Source organism: Micropterus dolomieu, linkage group LG04 (assembly GCF_021292245.1).
Source record: "Micropterus dolomieu isolate WLL.071019.BEF.003 ecotype Adirondacks linkage group LG04, ASM2129224v1, whole genome shotgun sequence".
In the NCBI taxonomy this organism is placed as follows: domain Eukaryota; kingdom Metazoa; phylum Chordata; class Actinopteri; order Centrarchiformes; family Centrarchidae; genus Micropterus; species Micropterus dolomieu.
Genome location: NC_060153.1, coordinates 28,143,964 through 28,157,232, shown reverse-complemented (window position 1 = coordinate 28,157,232; position 13,269 = coordinate 28,143,964). Strand labels below are relative to the sequence as shown.

The 13,269-nt window shown below is 39.6% G+C and overlaps 1 protein-coding gene across 7 annotated transcripts in view; it reads right to left on the bottom strand.

The window, feature by feature from the left end:
• Positions 1-8,442, bottom strand: part of LOC123970341 (endonuclease V-like) — a 76,136-nt gene extending 67,694 nt beyond the window's left edge. For all 7 annotated transcript variants that reach the window (XR_006824938.1, XR_006824939.1, XR_006824940.1 and 4 more), the window contains exons 1-3: positions 8,294-8,442; positions 5,180-5,351; positions 383-517 (exon numbers count right to left, since the gene is read on the bottom strand). Coding sequence is in view for 3 of the 7 variants with exons in the window: in XM_046048344.1 (XP_045904300.1) it covers positions 383-517; positions 5,180-5,351; positions 8,294-8,337 (351 nt within the window). In the remaining 4 variants the exon portion in view is untranslated. The remainder of the gene's footprint in view (positions 1-382; positions 518-5,179; positions 5,352-8,293) is intronic.
• Positions 8,443-13,269: the final 4,827 nt, after the last annotated feature.

Here is a 13,269-nt window from a genome sequence, read left to right as displayed (position 1 = left end):
ACCACTTCCTCATTCCAGGTCTGTGCTCACAGACATTAGAGTGGTATCAATCATCTCACCTCACTCTTGGAAAGAAGGCTAATAAGCATACTTTCCAGCCAATGCTAGCGTGGATGCAGACTTTCAAAAGTTGGTTTATTGCCATCGAGGATCAAAAATGAAGAGAGGGCTTGGCGTACACCACACCTTATTTTTCAAAATGCCCGACATAGAGGATCCAAATCCCGTCTAACAGTTCAAAATGTTTAATTATATCTAGTGAAGTCATACCTTGAGTACCTTGATGAATCACATACACACTAAACTTATGAACAGGTGTCCTTAAACAGGTGGAAGAAATATGTTTTTATAACCCTATTAATGTGTGTGTGCAGAAGCTGACCTGAGGCAGAAGTTTAGGCTGGTTCCTCTCCAGCCGCTGCAAAGCTTCCAGGAAGAATGGGGTTTCTCTGAACGCCAGGAAGCCAGCAATGTAGGGGGCCGTCAGGGTCACCATCTGACTGTCCTCATACAGCATCTGGTAAAGGGGAGGGGACAGACTTTTTTTCGGGCACTGATCCACTACCTGCTCACTCATTGTGATTCATGCTGACTAACAGTGTTAATTCGCTGTTACAACAGCACTGGGTTTGGATCTGTGGTCCTGAATGGAGCTCAGGCAATGACACTGTCAGAGTTCAGGTGCAGCATGCTTTGGACAAATGCGTCCACCCCAGTGTATATGTGAGGTTGAGTCCACAGACGCACATACAAGCTGTGCAACATAATCACTAACATCCCCCACCTGGCACAAAATGAAACATCTGTTACATCTTGTAGATTTAAGGCTGTGAACATATTCTGAACGTGCTGTGTTTAGAAGTGGACACTGTTAGAATATGCAGAGAGCACTTATGTCACCATTCTATCATTGGTTGACGGTCACACTAACCAACACACTACACACACAAAAAAAAAAAACAGTAGCTTTCTAGCTAATGCCTCCTGCTTATCTAAAAGCATGGACACACATATTATGTTGCACCTTTGCATGCTGAATGAGCTATGAAACAAACATAGCACAGCTAATAGCACAGGCTAGTAAGCTATTTAGCTAGCTGCTTTCTCAGCTGCCAATCAAACATGTACCATAGCCATCCCCTCAGAGGCTTTGGGGCTAAAGGATAAAAAAAAAATTTTCTGACTTTCAGTAATAAAAAAATATTCATACAAATATTCTGTTGAAATGATTTGAGTGCAAAAAAAAGGGATGACTAATTGTGAGCTCAGTTGGACTTTAATAGATGAGGTTTGAATTCAAAGACATTAAAACATGGTTGGTGGCAGGTATTTATATCATGTACTAAAACAAAAATCCTACTGCCCTTTTCTAAGCTTATATCCACGGTATTGTGTATTCTGGTTTCTGTGAGGTAAAGTCTTCTGGCTGAAAACAGTTTAAATAGAGCAAATATCGGCATAATCCATGTAAGATTGCAAGTATAATCAAAATTTCACAGAGCAGAGCTATATTCAGAGGTGGGACAAAGTCATTGTTTTGCAAATCACAAGTAAGCCCCAAGACTTTGCTATGAAGTCTCGAGTTTAGAATCCTAAACAAGTCATTATGTGCCCGTCAACTAATGTATTGCCATTTAAACTACTCAAAATCAATACAGATAGCATGACAAATTGATCCTATCATCCACAAAAACCTGGAGGACTTTATACAACATCTGTAATCCTCCTCTTGCTGCCTTGATATTCTGCCAACTTTTTCAAAAATGTTTCTAATTGCATGGCCTCATATCTTCCGCAAATTGTCAACATGTCTCTTCTCTCAGGTTTCTTCCCACAGGCCCTGAAAAGTGCAGTCATCAAGTCACTGTTAAAAAAGAACAATCTAGACATGTCACTAATGAGCAATTATAGGCCCATATCAAACCTCCTGTTTTTAAGCTAAATCACTTAAAAAGCTGTTTGTCAACAGCTGAACCAATTTTTGGCAGTTAACAGTTTTGATGTATTCCATTCCGCACCACAGCACTGAGACAGCTCTTGTTAAGGTCTTCAATGACATCAATTTAAACAGACAGTGGAAGAATAGTATTATTGGATCTCAGTGCTGCATTCGACACGGTCGACCACAACAGTAATTAACTGGTTTGATTGTACTTAAAGGACAGGGACTACTTTTTGTCTTTAGGTAATTACACATCTGAGCAAACAAAAATGACCTGTGGAGTTCCGCAAGGCTACCTTCTGGGGTCTCTTTGGTTTAACATCTACATGCTTCAACTGGCTCAGATTATGAAAGTCAACAAAATATGTTATGCAGACGACTCAGAAATGTACAAAACCCTATCACCAGGGGACAATAATACCGTACAAGTGCTGAGTTAATGTACTGAACAAATCAACGACTGGATGTGCCTGAATTTTCTTCAATTAAACAAAAATAAAAGTAAGTAATTGTTTTTGGAGCCAAGGAAGAACGATCAAAAGAACTCAGCCTCAATAAGCAATCTTAAAAACCACAAGCAAAGCCAGAAAGCTCGATGTAGTCATGGAAATTTTAGGACATATAAAAGCAAAATGATCAAGTATATGATTGTATGTTATTCCTGTGACAGAATTACAATCATCTGTCATTTCTGAGCTAAATCTTTTGCATGTTGCTGTCTGTTTGTTGTCCTATAGTCTTACTATCCAAATATGGTAACAGTAATTAATGATATGGTGTCTGTTACAAAGCTGAGATAAAAGGCTCTGAACTGAGGTTTTAAAATTAAACTCTTGATTCATTGGTTCAGGATTTGGATTCCTAAAATTATCACATTTTGCTCCTCTATCCTGAAATGTACAGTAATGTTTTTCTACTAAGTACACATTGACGGTATTCATGCACATCCCGATCTTTACACAAATATTTTTGGCCAACACCAACACAGGTAAATCTCCCATGATAACTTTCTCAAGTATCCCATGGAGTGTCAGCAGGGCTCAGGAGGATAGAAGCCACGGTGCTCTGGTGCTCAAGCTGTTATAACTCTTTGACTAGTGTGAAAATCTGTTTCTGCTCACAACGCGAGGATGTGCCAAGGTGCATAGTGCTGCAACATCAAATACAAAAGGCCTACAGCAGTGGCTACAAATAAAACACATGAAAGCTCTTGTTCGTGCACAGAGGAAAGCCCATGACGCCTTGATAGAATGTTTTCTGAATCAGAAATGTCAACAACCATTCCAGATATGTCAATGTCGTACTGCTGACTGCAGTGACTGCCATCCCCCTCTGCTAAGCAGAGGTGATAAAACATCACTGATTGTTATGTGGGAAGGTATTACTGTCAAGGATTTCAACAAGGGTTGTTTATGCTAGAAGCATATTTATTCAAATTTACAGTTTGTAAAGTGTGTTGAGCTCCTGTTTAGGATTGTCTTATTTAAATATTCAATTACAGTTACAAAATATACAATTTCATTTCAAAGGTTGGCCTTTTTTCCTGTGAAACTCTGCAGCAGTGGACACACTGTGCATCATGTTACCATTATTACCTTGTGTCACTAATGGCCTACGGTGGCAGTGTAAATTGAAAACAAGCTGGGAACATAATCCCATTATTGGACAGCATTTCTGAACAACATTTCATTAGCCTCGTTGGGTCCATGTATCAACAACTTACAGTGACAAATGTCATTAATTATAATGGGTTATATAATAAGAAGGTGCCAGCAGCCCATGCTAATACACAGATAAATAGCAGGAAGGAGGAATGCTTGTGAAAGGCTATACAAATTATAAATGAAGTGAAAGTTGGGACTGCCAAGGTCACTTTAACAACAGCTGGTTTAACAAGGCTGTATTAATATTTATTTGTATGCTTGGTAAGTCTGCTTTTAGTGCTGAGGTTGACTTGAAAAATTTAGTTGGATGAGATTTAAAATGTCCACTGTTTTCGGTAAAAGACATTAAAAATCACACGCATTAAGTGATTAGAAGGTTGTTTTACTGAATCAATGACATTCAAAGGCTCCTTTTGAGTTTGGATATTGTTGATTTTTTAAACAACTTCATCTTCGTTCAGCTGCCCTGAAGTGGATAAAAAAACAACACCAATAATTAATGCAGGTTTAAATATGGGTTAAATATATATATATATATATATATATATTATATATATATATATGCTAATGAACAAATGATCCAAAAAAACTAAAATTACTTTCAACACTTGTCATAACATAACCTAAGTACAGACCTAAGGCCCTGTTTTCCACATAGTACAGTGAGCTAATCCCACCAAAACCTAGTAAGTAGACCTTGAGTTAAGATACTTGTTTGTCAAAGTTCGGAGTAAACTTTCGTGCATTATTTTGACATCTTGCAGTTACAGTTTGCCTCTAGTAAAAAATCATGAATGCGTGCAGGTCAAGTATGTAGTAATAAAGTATTTATTTGTTTATACTGCAGTGTAAATATGTAATCTATGATACATCTTGCCAATGCATAGAAGACTGATGTTTTCTATGCATCTAATAGCCACTCCCTGGCACTTGAGAGTGCTGCTGGACAGTGCTTTTCAAAAATCCCCTGATAATATCTTATAAAACAACAAGTGGAAACAGACACAGGACATCAAAAACCAGTTGCTTTAAGAGTCGAATATGCAAACTATCCATAAAACTATAAGCAGGGCTGCTGGACAGGCAACAAACACAGATTATATAGTATCTGTTTTGGTGTAAGAAAGTTCATGATTGGAGAGAGAGAGAGAGAGAGAGAGAGAGATCCAAAGAAACCACTTCAGCGGCTGCCAAAACCATCCACACAGCCTTGGTGAAAGTATGAGTCATTTGCTAAGTGTGTCCACAGTCTCCCTCATGCAGCCAGCATTCAGGAGTCAAAGAAAAGGAGTACATTTAAAGTGATTTAAGTCTATAATGAATGACAATGAAATCGCAGCAGGAAACACCTTACACAAAATATTGTTATATTGTCACAATATGTGTTGAATACATTATTTGATTATCTTTCTTGTCTCTACTGTGAATTTTTTTGGCAGGCTCCTCTTATGTAAGTGGTGGGGGCTCTGTGCCACAAGACTGTGCTGTTCCCACCTGTCACCACTAGAGGTGGACAAAGCTCATATGTTCCTCCGTTCATATGTCAACGAATGTGTGTGAGGGGACAGCTCACCTCCAGCTCTGGGTAGCTGAGTATCACGAGCTGGGCGCAGGCATTGAAGTCATCTCCTTTGATGAAGGAGAGATCCACTCCTCCGACTCTCTCCAGGCCCGAGAAGTCTGGACACCTCTGCCAGTCCTCAGTGTCATCCTCCACCACCTGCTGTCTGAGACGGGCCTGCTCGCTGCACAGAGAACAGACAACTGAGCCTAACGGTGCAAACACAGGACTCAAGCAGGGACAAAAACTCACACGAGAAATACTTCATGTCAGAACAAAACACCTATTCAAAATGTACAATCTGTAATCCAGAAATTAACAAACAGATTGTCACCACCCAAAAAAATAAATGAAACTAAACACAAGATTGGCCACTGCTATCACTCTCATGGTGTGTACTCTGTTAAATGGACTCCAGTTAGACATAAATCATAGTTTTCAGTGTTATAATACTGCTGATGTTTTGTTTACATTAGTTATATAGTCCATAATTAATAATCCAGTATTATTAATTATGATTAGTTGGAAACAGTTTTTTAGAGTCGACATTCTATGATTACACATAGCAGGCTACACAAGTTGGGTGTTTTAAGGCTGGCCATAAATATTTTTATTCTATACCAGAATAACGTACCTGGCACCACACCATAAAGTAGAGAAATAAGATTTGTTAAAATATACTAAGATACTAGGAAATACAGAGTTTGGTTGGTGGCTTGGCTACGCCCCTGATGGTATAACTACAGACTGAGACTGTTCTCAAAAGGGCTCAAATTTTTACTTAGTATTTCTAGGGGATCATCTAAGGATTATTTTTATAATTAATTCATCTGCAAATATTTTTCTTTTTGTCGTTTTGACTATAAAGTGTCAGACAATTGTGAAAATATTGACAAATGTTTCTTATAAAGTACTATATCCCAACGTGAACTATAGCTTGTTTCATCAGTCCAAAACCGAAAGGTATGTCATTTACTATCATACATGTCAAAGAATAGCTTTAATTTATAAAATCAAGCATGCAGAGAAGCTGAAACCACCAAAGTTCTTTGGCATTGTTGCTTAAAGAAAGCTCTTTTCTTTTCTGCCCGGAACACAGACTTTAGCATACATAACTGTTGTGTTTTTATTTTCTCCCTGCCATTAAATAAACCTGCTTTTCTTTGGCATCACACATATGGGCCTACTGTACATCTTTGCAGTATTTCCTGTACCAATATTGTGTTTAAACAGGAAATTAGTAAAACAAGTTGACCAGAATGTTTTGTTTTGTCCGATCAACAATCACAAACATAAAAGGTATTCAACTTATGTAAATATAATATAAAACAAAGATTATATTTTGTTTTGTTTTTTCACATAACAAATTCTTCTAGCTCTGGCAGGTTTATAGTGAATTTAAAGCTTTTTCCCCATTCCTTCCATTATTCCCCATTCATTTGCACAGATCTAACGCTACTCTATTGTGAGAGGTTTTTTTTAGATTAGATTAGATTCAACTTTATTGTCATTGCACATGTCACTGGTACAAAGCAACGAAATGCAGATAGCATCTAACCAGAAGTGCTTAAGCAGTAATTAAATAGAATATAATGCATTATTATACAAGTGCAAGGTATGAATGATATATAAATATATGTCTACATGAATGTCTGTCTATTGCTAAAGGTAAGTACAGGCTATGAACAGGTTATGACTATGGCAATATATACAATATGTACAGTAGTGCAAATGTGATTAGTGTGGGGATTATACAGTATGTACAGTAGTAATGTCTATGTCTAGGGAATGATTTACAGTATATACAGAATGTGCGGTACGAATTTACAGTAGTGCAATGGTATGCTTAGATGAAAGGTGCGGTTAATAGTGCAGTGGTGTCAAAGTCCATGACGGCAGTGCAATTGGTAAGTGTAGCTGGTTCAGTCCAGGGGATGAAGGTGAATGTTATAGTAAACTCAGCGAAAAAAAAGGAACAGGACACTGTTTTTTCAAATATAATTCTGTAGACATCCAAACAACTTACTGTAAATGTTGTGAACAATGTTTTTCATGCTTGTTCAATGAATCAAAAACAATCAATGAACATGCACTTGTGGAACAGTCGTTCCAAGACACTAACAGCATCCAGACGGTAGCCAATTAAGGTCACTTTTATAAAAACTTAGAACACTAAAGAGACCTCTCTACTGACTCTGAAAAACACCAAAAGAAAGATGCCCAAGGTCCCTGCTCATCTGCGTGAACGCGCCTTAGGCATGCTGCAATAAATTGCAATGTCTGTACCGTGAGACAGCTTTACAGGGAGGCAGGAAAGGCAGCTGATCGTCCTCGCAGTGGCAGATCATGTGTAACAACACCTGCACAGGATTGGTACATCAGAACATCACCACTGCAGGACAGGGACAGGATTGTCACAACAACTGCGCGAGCTACACAAGGAGCTCACAATCCCTCCATCAGTGCTCAGACTGTCCGCAGTAGGCTGAGAGAGGCTGGACCGAGGGCTTGTGGGCCTGTTCTGTTGTAAGGCAGGTCCGTAACAGACATCACTGGCAACCTATGGGCAAAAAACCCACCTTCGCTGGACCAGACAGGACTGACTCACCAGGGGAGATGGAGGCCACACTAGACTTAAGTTTTTGATTTTGACCTCCCTTTGTTTCTCTCAATTTCTGTCACATGTCTGTGAAACTTAATTCGGTTCATGTCTTAGTTGTTGTTTGAAGTTCATACAAATATTTACACATGTTGAGTTTTCTTAAACTAAAAGCAGCTGAATGTGAGAGGACCTTTCTTTTTTTGCTGACTTTATATCCGGGCTGAGACATCCTGTGGTCTGCACTTCTACTCAGGGCATTGCATGTCAACACGCCTCTGCTGGACTCACAAATACAAATTGACAAATCACTGCCCTGCTGAGGACTGGTGGCATGGTGACATCTGCAGCACTTCATTTGTTTTATACAGTCTATGGGTTTTACCAAGCTCCAACTTCAGGTAAGTGACAACCACAGGTGACAACAAGTAGCTACACTGTGGAGATAAATTCCAGCAATATCACGTGCACTCTCTGTAGTGTACTGTATTTAGTTCAGGTACATAATGTAAGAATATCACTCTGACCTCTCCCACTGCTTCACCAAATCTTCGTCAGGAGGAGCGGACATTTGTTTCGGCCTGGTGAAGAGGAAAACACCCTCAGTTGGAAAGGGAAGTTTGTTTGTTTGTTTGATAATCACGGATATAGGAGCAACGTGAAGCAAGCAGCGCCAGTGTTGTGTCACCGTTTGGCTTCCGTGTACTGACGCCAACGTGACGGCGGAGCGGTGATGTAATGTGGGTAAATCCTGCCATCTGTTGGCCAAAAGTGCAAATTACAGATAAAAAAAAAAAAAAAAGACTGCACTGTATTTTTAACAGTTATCCAGACAATTAATTCAGTTATTATGTTTTCTTATAATATCAAGCCACAAATATTTGATGTATTCTCTCTTTAAGTGACTAGGCAGCTGAATTTGAGTGTGATAATGCCAGGACACTGAGAGACTGACCACTGAGTCAACTGAAGAGAATGATCCACCAGAGAAGAGAGATATTGGAAATGCTTGATGCACTACGGTCTTATAAGGCTTATAAAGGCACTAAAGGTTCTACAGGAATATGTAGGACAACAGGATGTTTCAGCTGGGGTTGCCCCTGTAATGGTCGATACGTTGGTCCTCCGTTCGGTTCCAGCTGAGGACATCTCTCCTTCACCCCACATTTACACTGTCAAATCAAAGGCAAAAATGCTGAAAAATCTATTATGCAAATGCTGAAATATTCCTGTGACCTTTGGTGTACCTCGGTTCTTCGCCCTTGTTTATAAAGTGGAATTCATTTCTAATGCCTCACAAGTTATACCGATAATCACACCAGTATTAGAAAATTAGAGCCTACCCTGACTGCTGTAAAGAAAATGGATGTCACATGACTTCCTGTCTAAATTCTGAACAAACAGAGATGCTGGGTCATGGGCACCACTCTGCAGACGTTATTTGAATCAGATTACAGTATTTCTTCACTATCATGTGATCTCGCAACCTTTGTGTTACTTTCCCTTTCCCCTGATCTGCACCTTAGAAAGTAACCAGCATTGCATTTCCCCCTACATGCTGTAACACCGACTTGACCTCACACACCGCAGAACTGGCAGTACTGACGATTCAGACTGAAAAACAGCAATTTGCAATGAGGACAATAAGGTCAGTGGGGACAGATTATCTTTTTTTGATCATTAGTGAAGTGATGCAGCAAACATGAAACCCAATTTTATAAATCTAATTCATTAACAAGTCATTAAAAAGTGAATGCAGAGCGACTACAAAATGTAGGGAGACACATTAACACAATTTTCAGCTATTTCAATCTCTAGACAATAAAACAGTCAATATGTTAATATGTAGTTAACTTCATTCATAACAGGCAAAACTAGCAAAGACACATAGAAAATGTAAATGAACGTGACACAAGTGTATTTTTATTTTCCCATAATTCAAGTTTAATTGTTTTCAAAAAATGTAAAGGCGCCATATTCTCATTAATTGAAACATGTACATATTACATAATTCCTCACATCAAGGTCAAGAAAAGATATGCAACGATGTCAGAAAAGGAAGCGGAGAGACAGAAAGTTTTAAAGTCCAGACAAACAGTTATAGCCCTCATTTGTCAATGAGATCTTGATGAAAGAGTCAGAGGTGCAGGAGACAGCAGTGAATTTAATAAGAAAGGAAACAAAAACATCTGATCTGAGCACACTTCTTCTTTATGCCTATGGCTTCAAACAAGGTCCACTCTGCTTTCTGAGATAGACACAATGAAGTGTTTGAAAGCAACACAGTAAAACTGGAGTGTACAAGTGACAAAGAGCAGAAACAGTGCCAAAAGGAAGTGTAAGAGTTGTCAGGTCTGGATCTGATGTTACTTGTTTCATCATCAGCCGAACCATTAAATGGAAATCTCCTCAAGGAATAACCAGGTGAAGGAAAGTCAGTCGTGTGGTTCTAGGCATGCTTCAGAAAGTGAGAAGAGGCCGAGTAGAGAAACACATCTGCCGTGAGGGGCAGAGATATTTTACAGGCATATCATTTAACCCCACTGTTTCCAACATTCATTCTTTTACACACTCAATAGCACACAATCTGAGGAGGTCCTTCCCCCCCAGTGAAGCATTTCATGTTATTGCAGTTAATGACATATAGTTCCCACAAGTTAACCCTTGACCTTTCATTAATAGTTCAAAATGTATTTAAAAACAGGCAGGGTCAGTATTTTCAGGAGGATGATTCCCATATAAGGAGAAAGCCTCTGTGTCTTATCGGTTTGGGGTTTGTTTGTTTTTTTGCTGTCAGCTGCACTCGGCAACCATGGCAACAGCATGCACTGACTCATGGTAATGGTGATCATTTCTACATAAAGTCATCAATTCTTATCAACCACATAAACTGCATTTTAAAAACCACTGCATGGACGTGTTGTATTTAGAAATGATCATTCAGCTCACAATCGTTCATCTATTAAACAGTAGTGACCTTGAAAAAAAAAGCAGGTACGTTTCTAAAGTGATGCTTACAAAAGGCTAAAATGGTATTTATTGACACATGACTCTTAAAATGGCTATATCTTAATTACTTTTTTTAAATATTAGATCTGTAAACCCAATCACCACGTGAGCACGCAGTACCACAACACACTGCTTCAACCCCATCAAGTACTCATCTCCAAAAAAACAGTAACAAACTCCAACAAACACTAACACATGTACAGTATCAATATGTTCTCCACTGGAGCACCATCTAATGATAATCACAAAGTAACATTCATCCCTAATGCACGCTGAAGTCTACATCACTCTGGAAAAAAAAAAAAATAAGTGGAGAATGATGGCAGTTCTGCACAATTACAACCCTCCAAATTCAGACATTTCATTGGTTAGCGAGCACTAAGCCAATCAGTAGCACATTCACAAATCAGTGACAAGGCATCTCCTTTACGACTTGATTTCGACTGGAGCTCCTCGACCGTGTAGGCGCTGGACAGAAAGCCAACCAGCTGTCATCACTCCAAAGAAAATAAAACATGTTCAGGAGAAAATCTGGCGAGTTATTTTTGTTTCTCTCCTGACAGAATGTTAACAAGAGACGAGAAGTGATAAAGTTGTTGCCACAGAATTTAGCTGTTTACTGGCTCAGTTTGCCCGTATCTGTACACAGCTTACAACAACAAAGGTGGTCATCTGCAGTCAGTTCCCATGATCCTCCACACACATATCTTAATGATAAGTAGAAATATTTCACACAGTAGGAAGTCAAAATCGTGTTATTGCTTTTAGCGGATTATTTCGCCAAGACTCAGACCCAGGTCAAATACTCAAATGCTTTTCAAGGTGTGATAAAGCCCTCGTGAGACGGACGGGCGGGGTTTGCCACATAAAACAACAACGTGAGCGACAGAAAGCTCACACAGCCACGGGAAAATATGTTTTTTTTCCCCCCCGGTAGCTGGCAACTTTGCTGACACCATCTGCATTGCCGTGATTCAGTAAGCTCCACCCACTCCGTAGCTCCGTGCAGTTTAAAATAACAAATTAATTGCATCATATTCAACCCAGGTCTAGTTTAGAGTTTCCCAGACCCACCCACACTTGACTTATAAACAATTCACCAGATTGAAGAAACCCCTCTGGTAATATGGCAAACACTGTGCGTGTGGTGGTGTTTGTATGTAACAGCACATCCAGTTTTTCAGCCAACGCACATGAATGAGGTATGCGTCGTCTCAGTACTGTATTTGTGAGTGTAGATGTAGATGCATATATGTAACAGTGCCTCCAGTGTCTTCAGCCGGTCCCGTTGCTCCCAGGATGAGAATATTGCTTCTTTCGGCTTCCAGTGCCACAAAAGGTGTTTCAGCTCTTGAACTTCAACCTTTCCACCCTGTGCGGGACACGACGCAAACAAACATTCTGCTGATGCTCTGATTCAAATTACTGCCCAGCAGAGATGCCAGGCACAAAAAAAATATGACCTTTGTGCAAAAATCAGCCCTTTAAATTGTACATATAGTCTTTTTTTCTTTTTGCCTCAGATTTTATTTTTTTTTATTCTTTGTCTTCTGTTTGTGCAAGCATGCTTCAGTTCCATAGAGACTTGCTGTGCAGTAGGTCAAAAGACAATGAGGAAGGGCAGGAGAAGAGTTGTGAGTTGATGGTAAGGGCAGCATAAGGGGGAGGGGGGAGTGATTGTGGGGATTGGAGTCTTAGGCTTCCAGTTTCTACCTGGAGATCATTGAGCTGGACTGTGATTGACTGGAGGAGGTGGTGGCGGCACTGAGCTGAGAGAAACCGCTGTGGCTCGACTCCAGGCTGGTCATCGAACCCCTGCGGTGAGAGAGAGAGACATGTGAGCGGACACAAACACTCTTCCGTTAACTTCACATGTGTGCAACACCTGAGCTACCGCAGTCTGCCAGTGACTAACTGAATGCGTTCTGTGCGCACGACTCGTGCTCATGATGCAGAATCATGCAGACAGATCAAACCTGCAGGAGGGAGATTAATTCAATCTCTGAGTGGCCCACAACGCTCAGGATTTGTTACAGGCTGCAACAACAAATAGTGTTTCAGGTGGAAAAAGGTGGATGTGTTGTGAGGATATCAACCTCACAAGTCTTTGCTTGTTCTGGTGAAGTATTTTCAAAAACACTACAATGGAAAAGGGTTCTTGTTATAGTTTAGGGCGTTGTTTAGGCACAAGTATTTCCACTCTCTCACATGCAAACCAAAAAAGCCTTTGGTGTTGTGGCTTCCTTACATGTTTGAAGGCTTAGCTGCCCTTTTTTGTCTTGTTCACATTAAATATCAATGCTTTGATAAAGCCCCTGTCTATAACGTATCATATAGACCTACAGAATGTATGAAAGCACATGAAAATGCACTAGGACGTTTGTATCAAACAATCTAATGACATGCAAATATACATAATAATACATTACAAGGTCAAGTATCACAATTTCTTACCACAACTGCCCTATTTTGCATTAAAGGTTATTAACCTAGC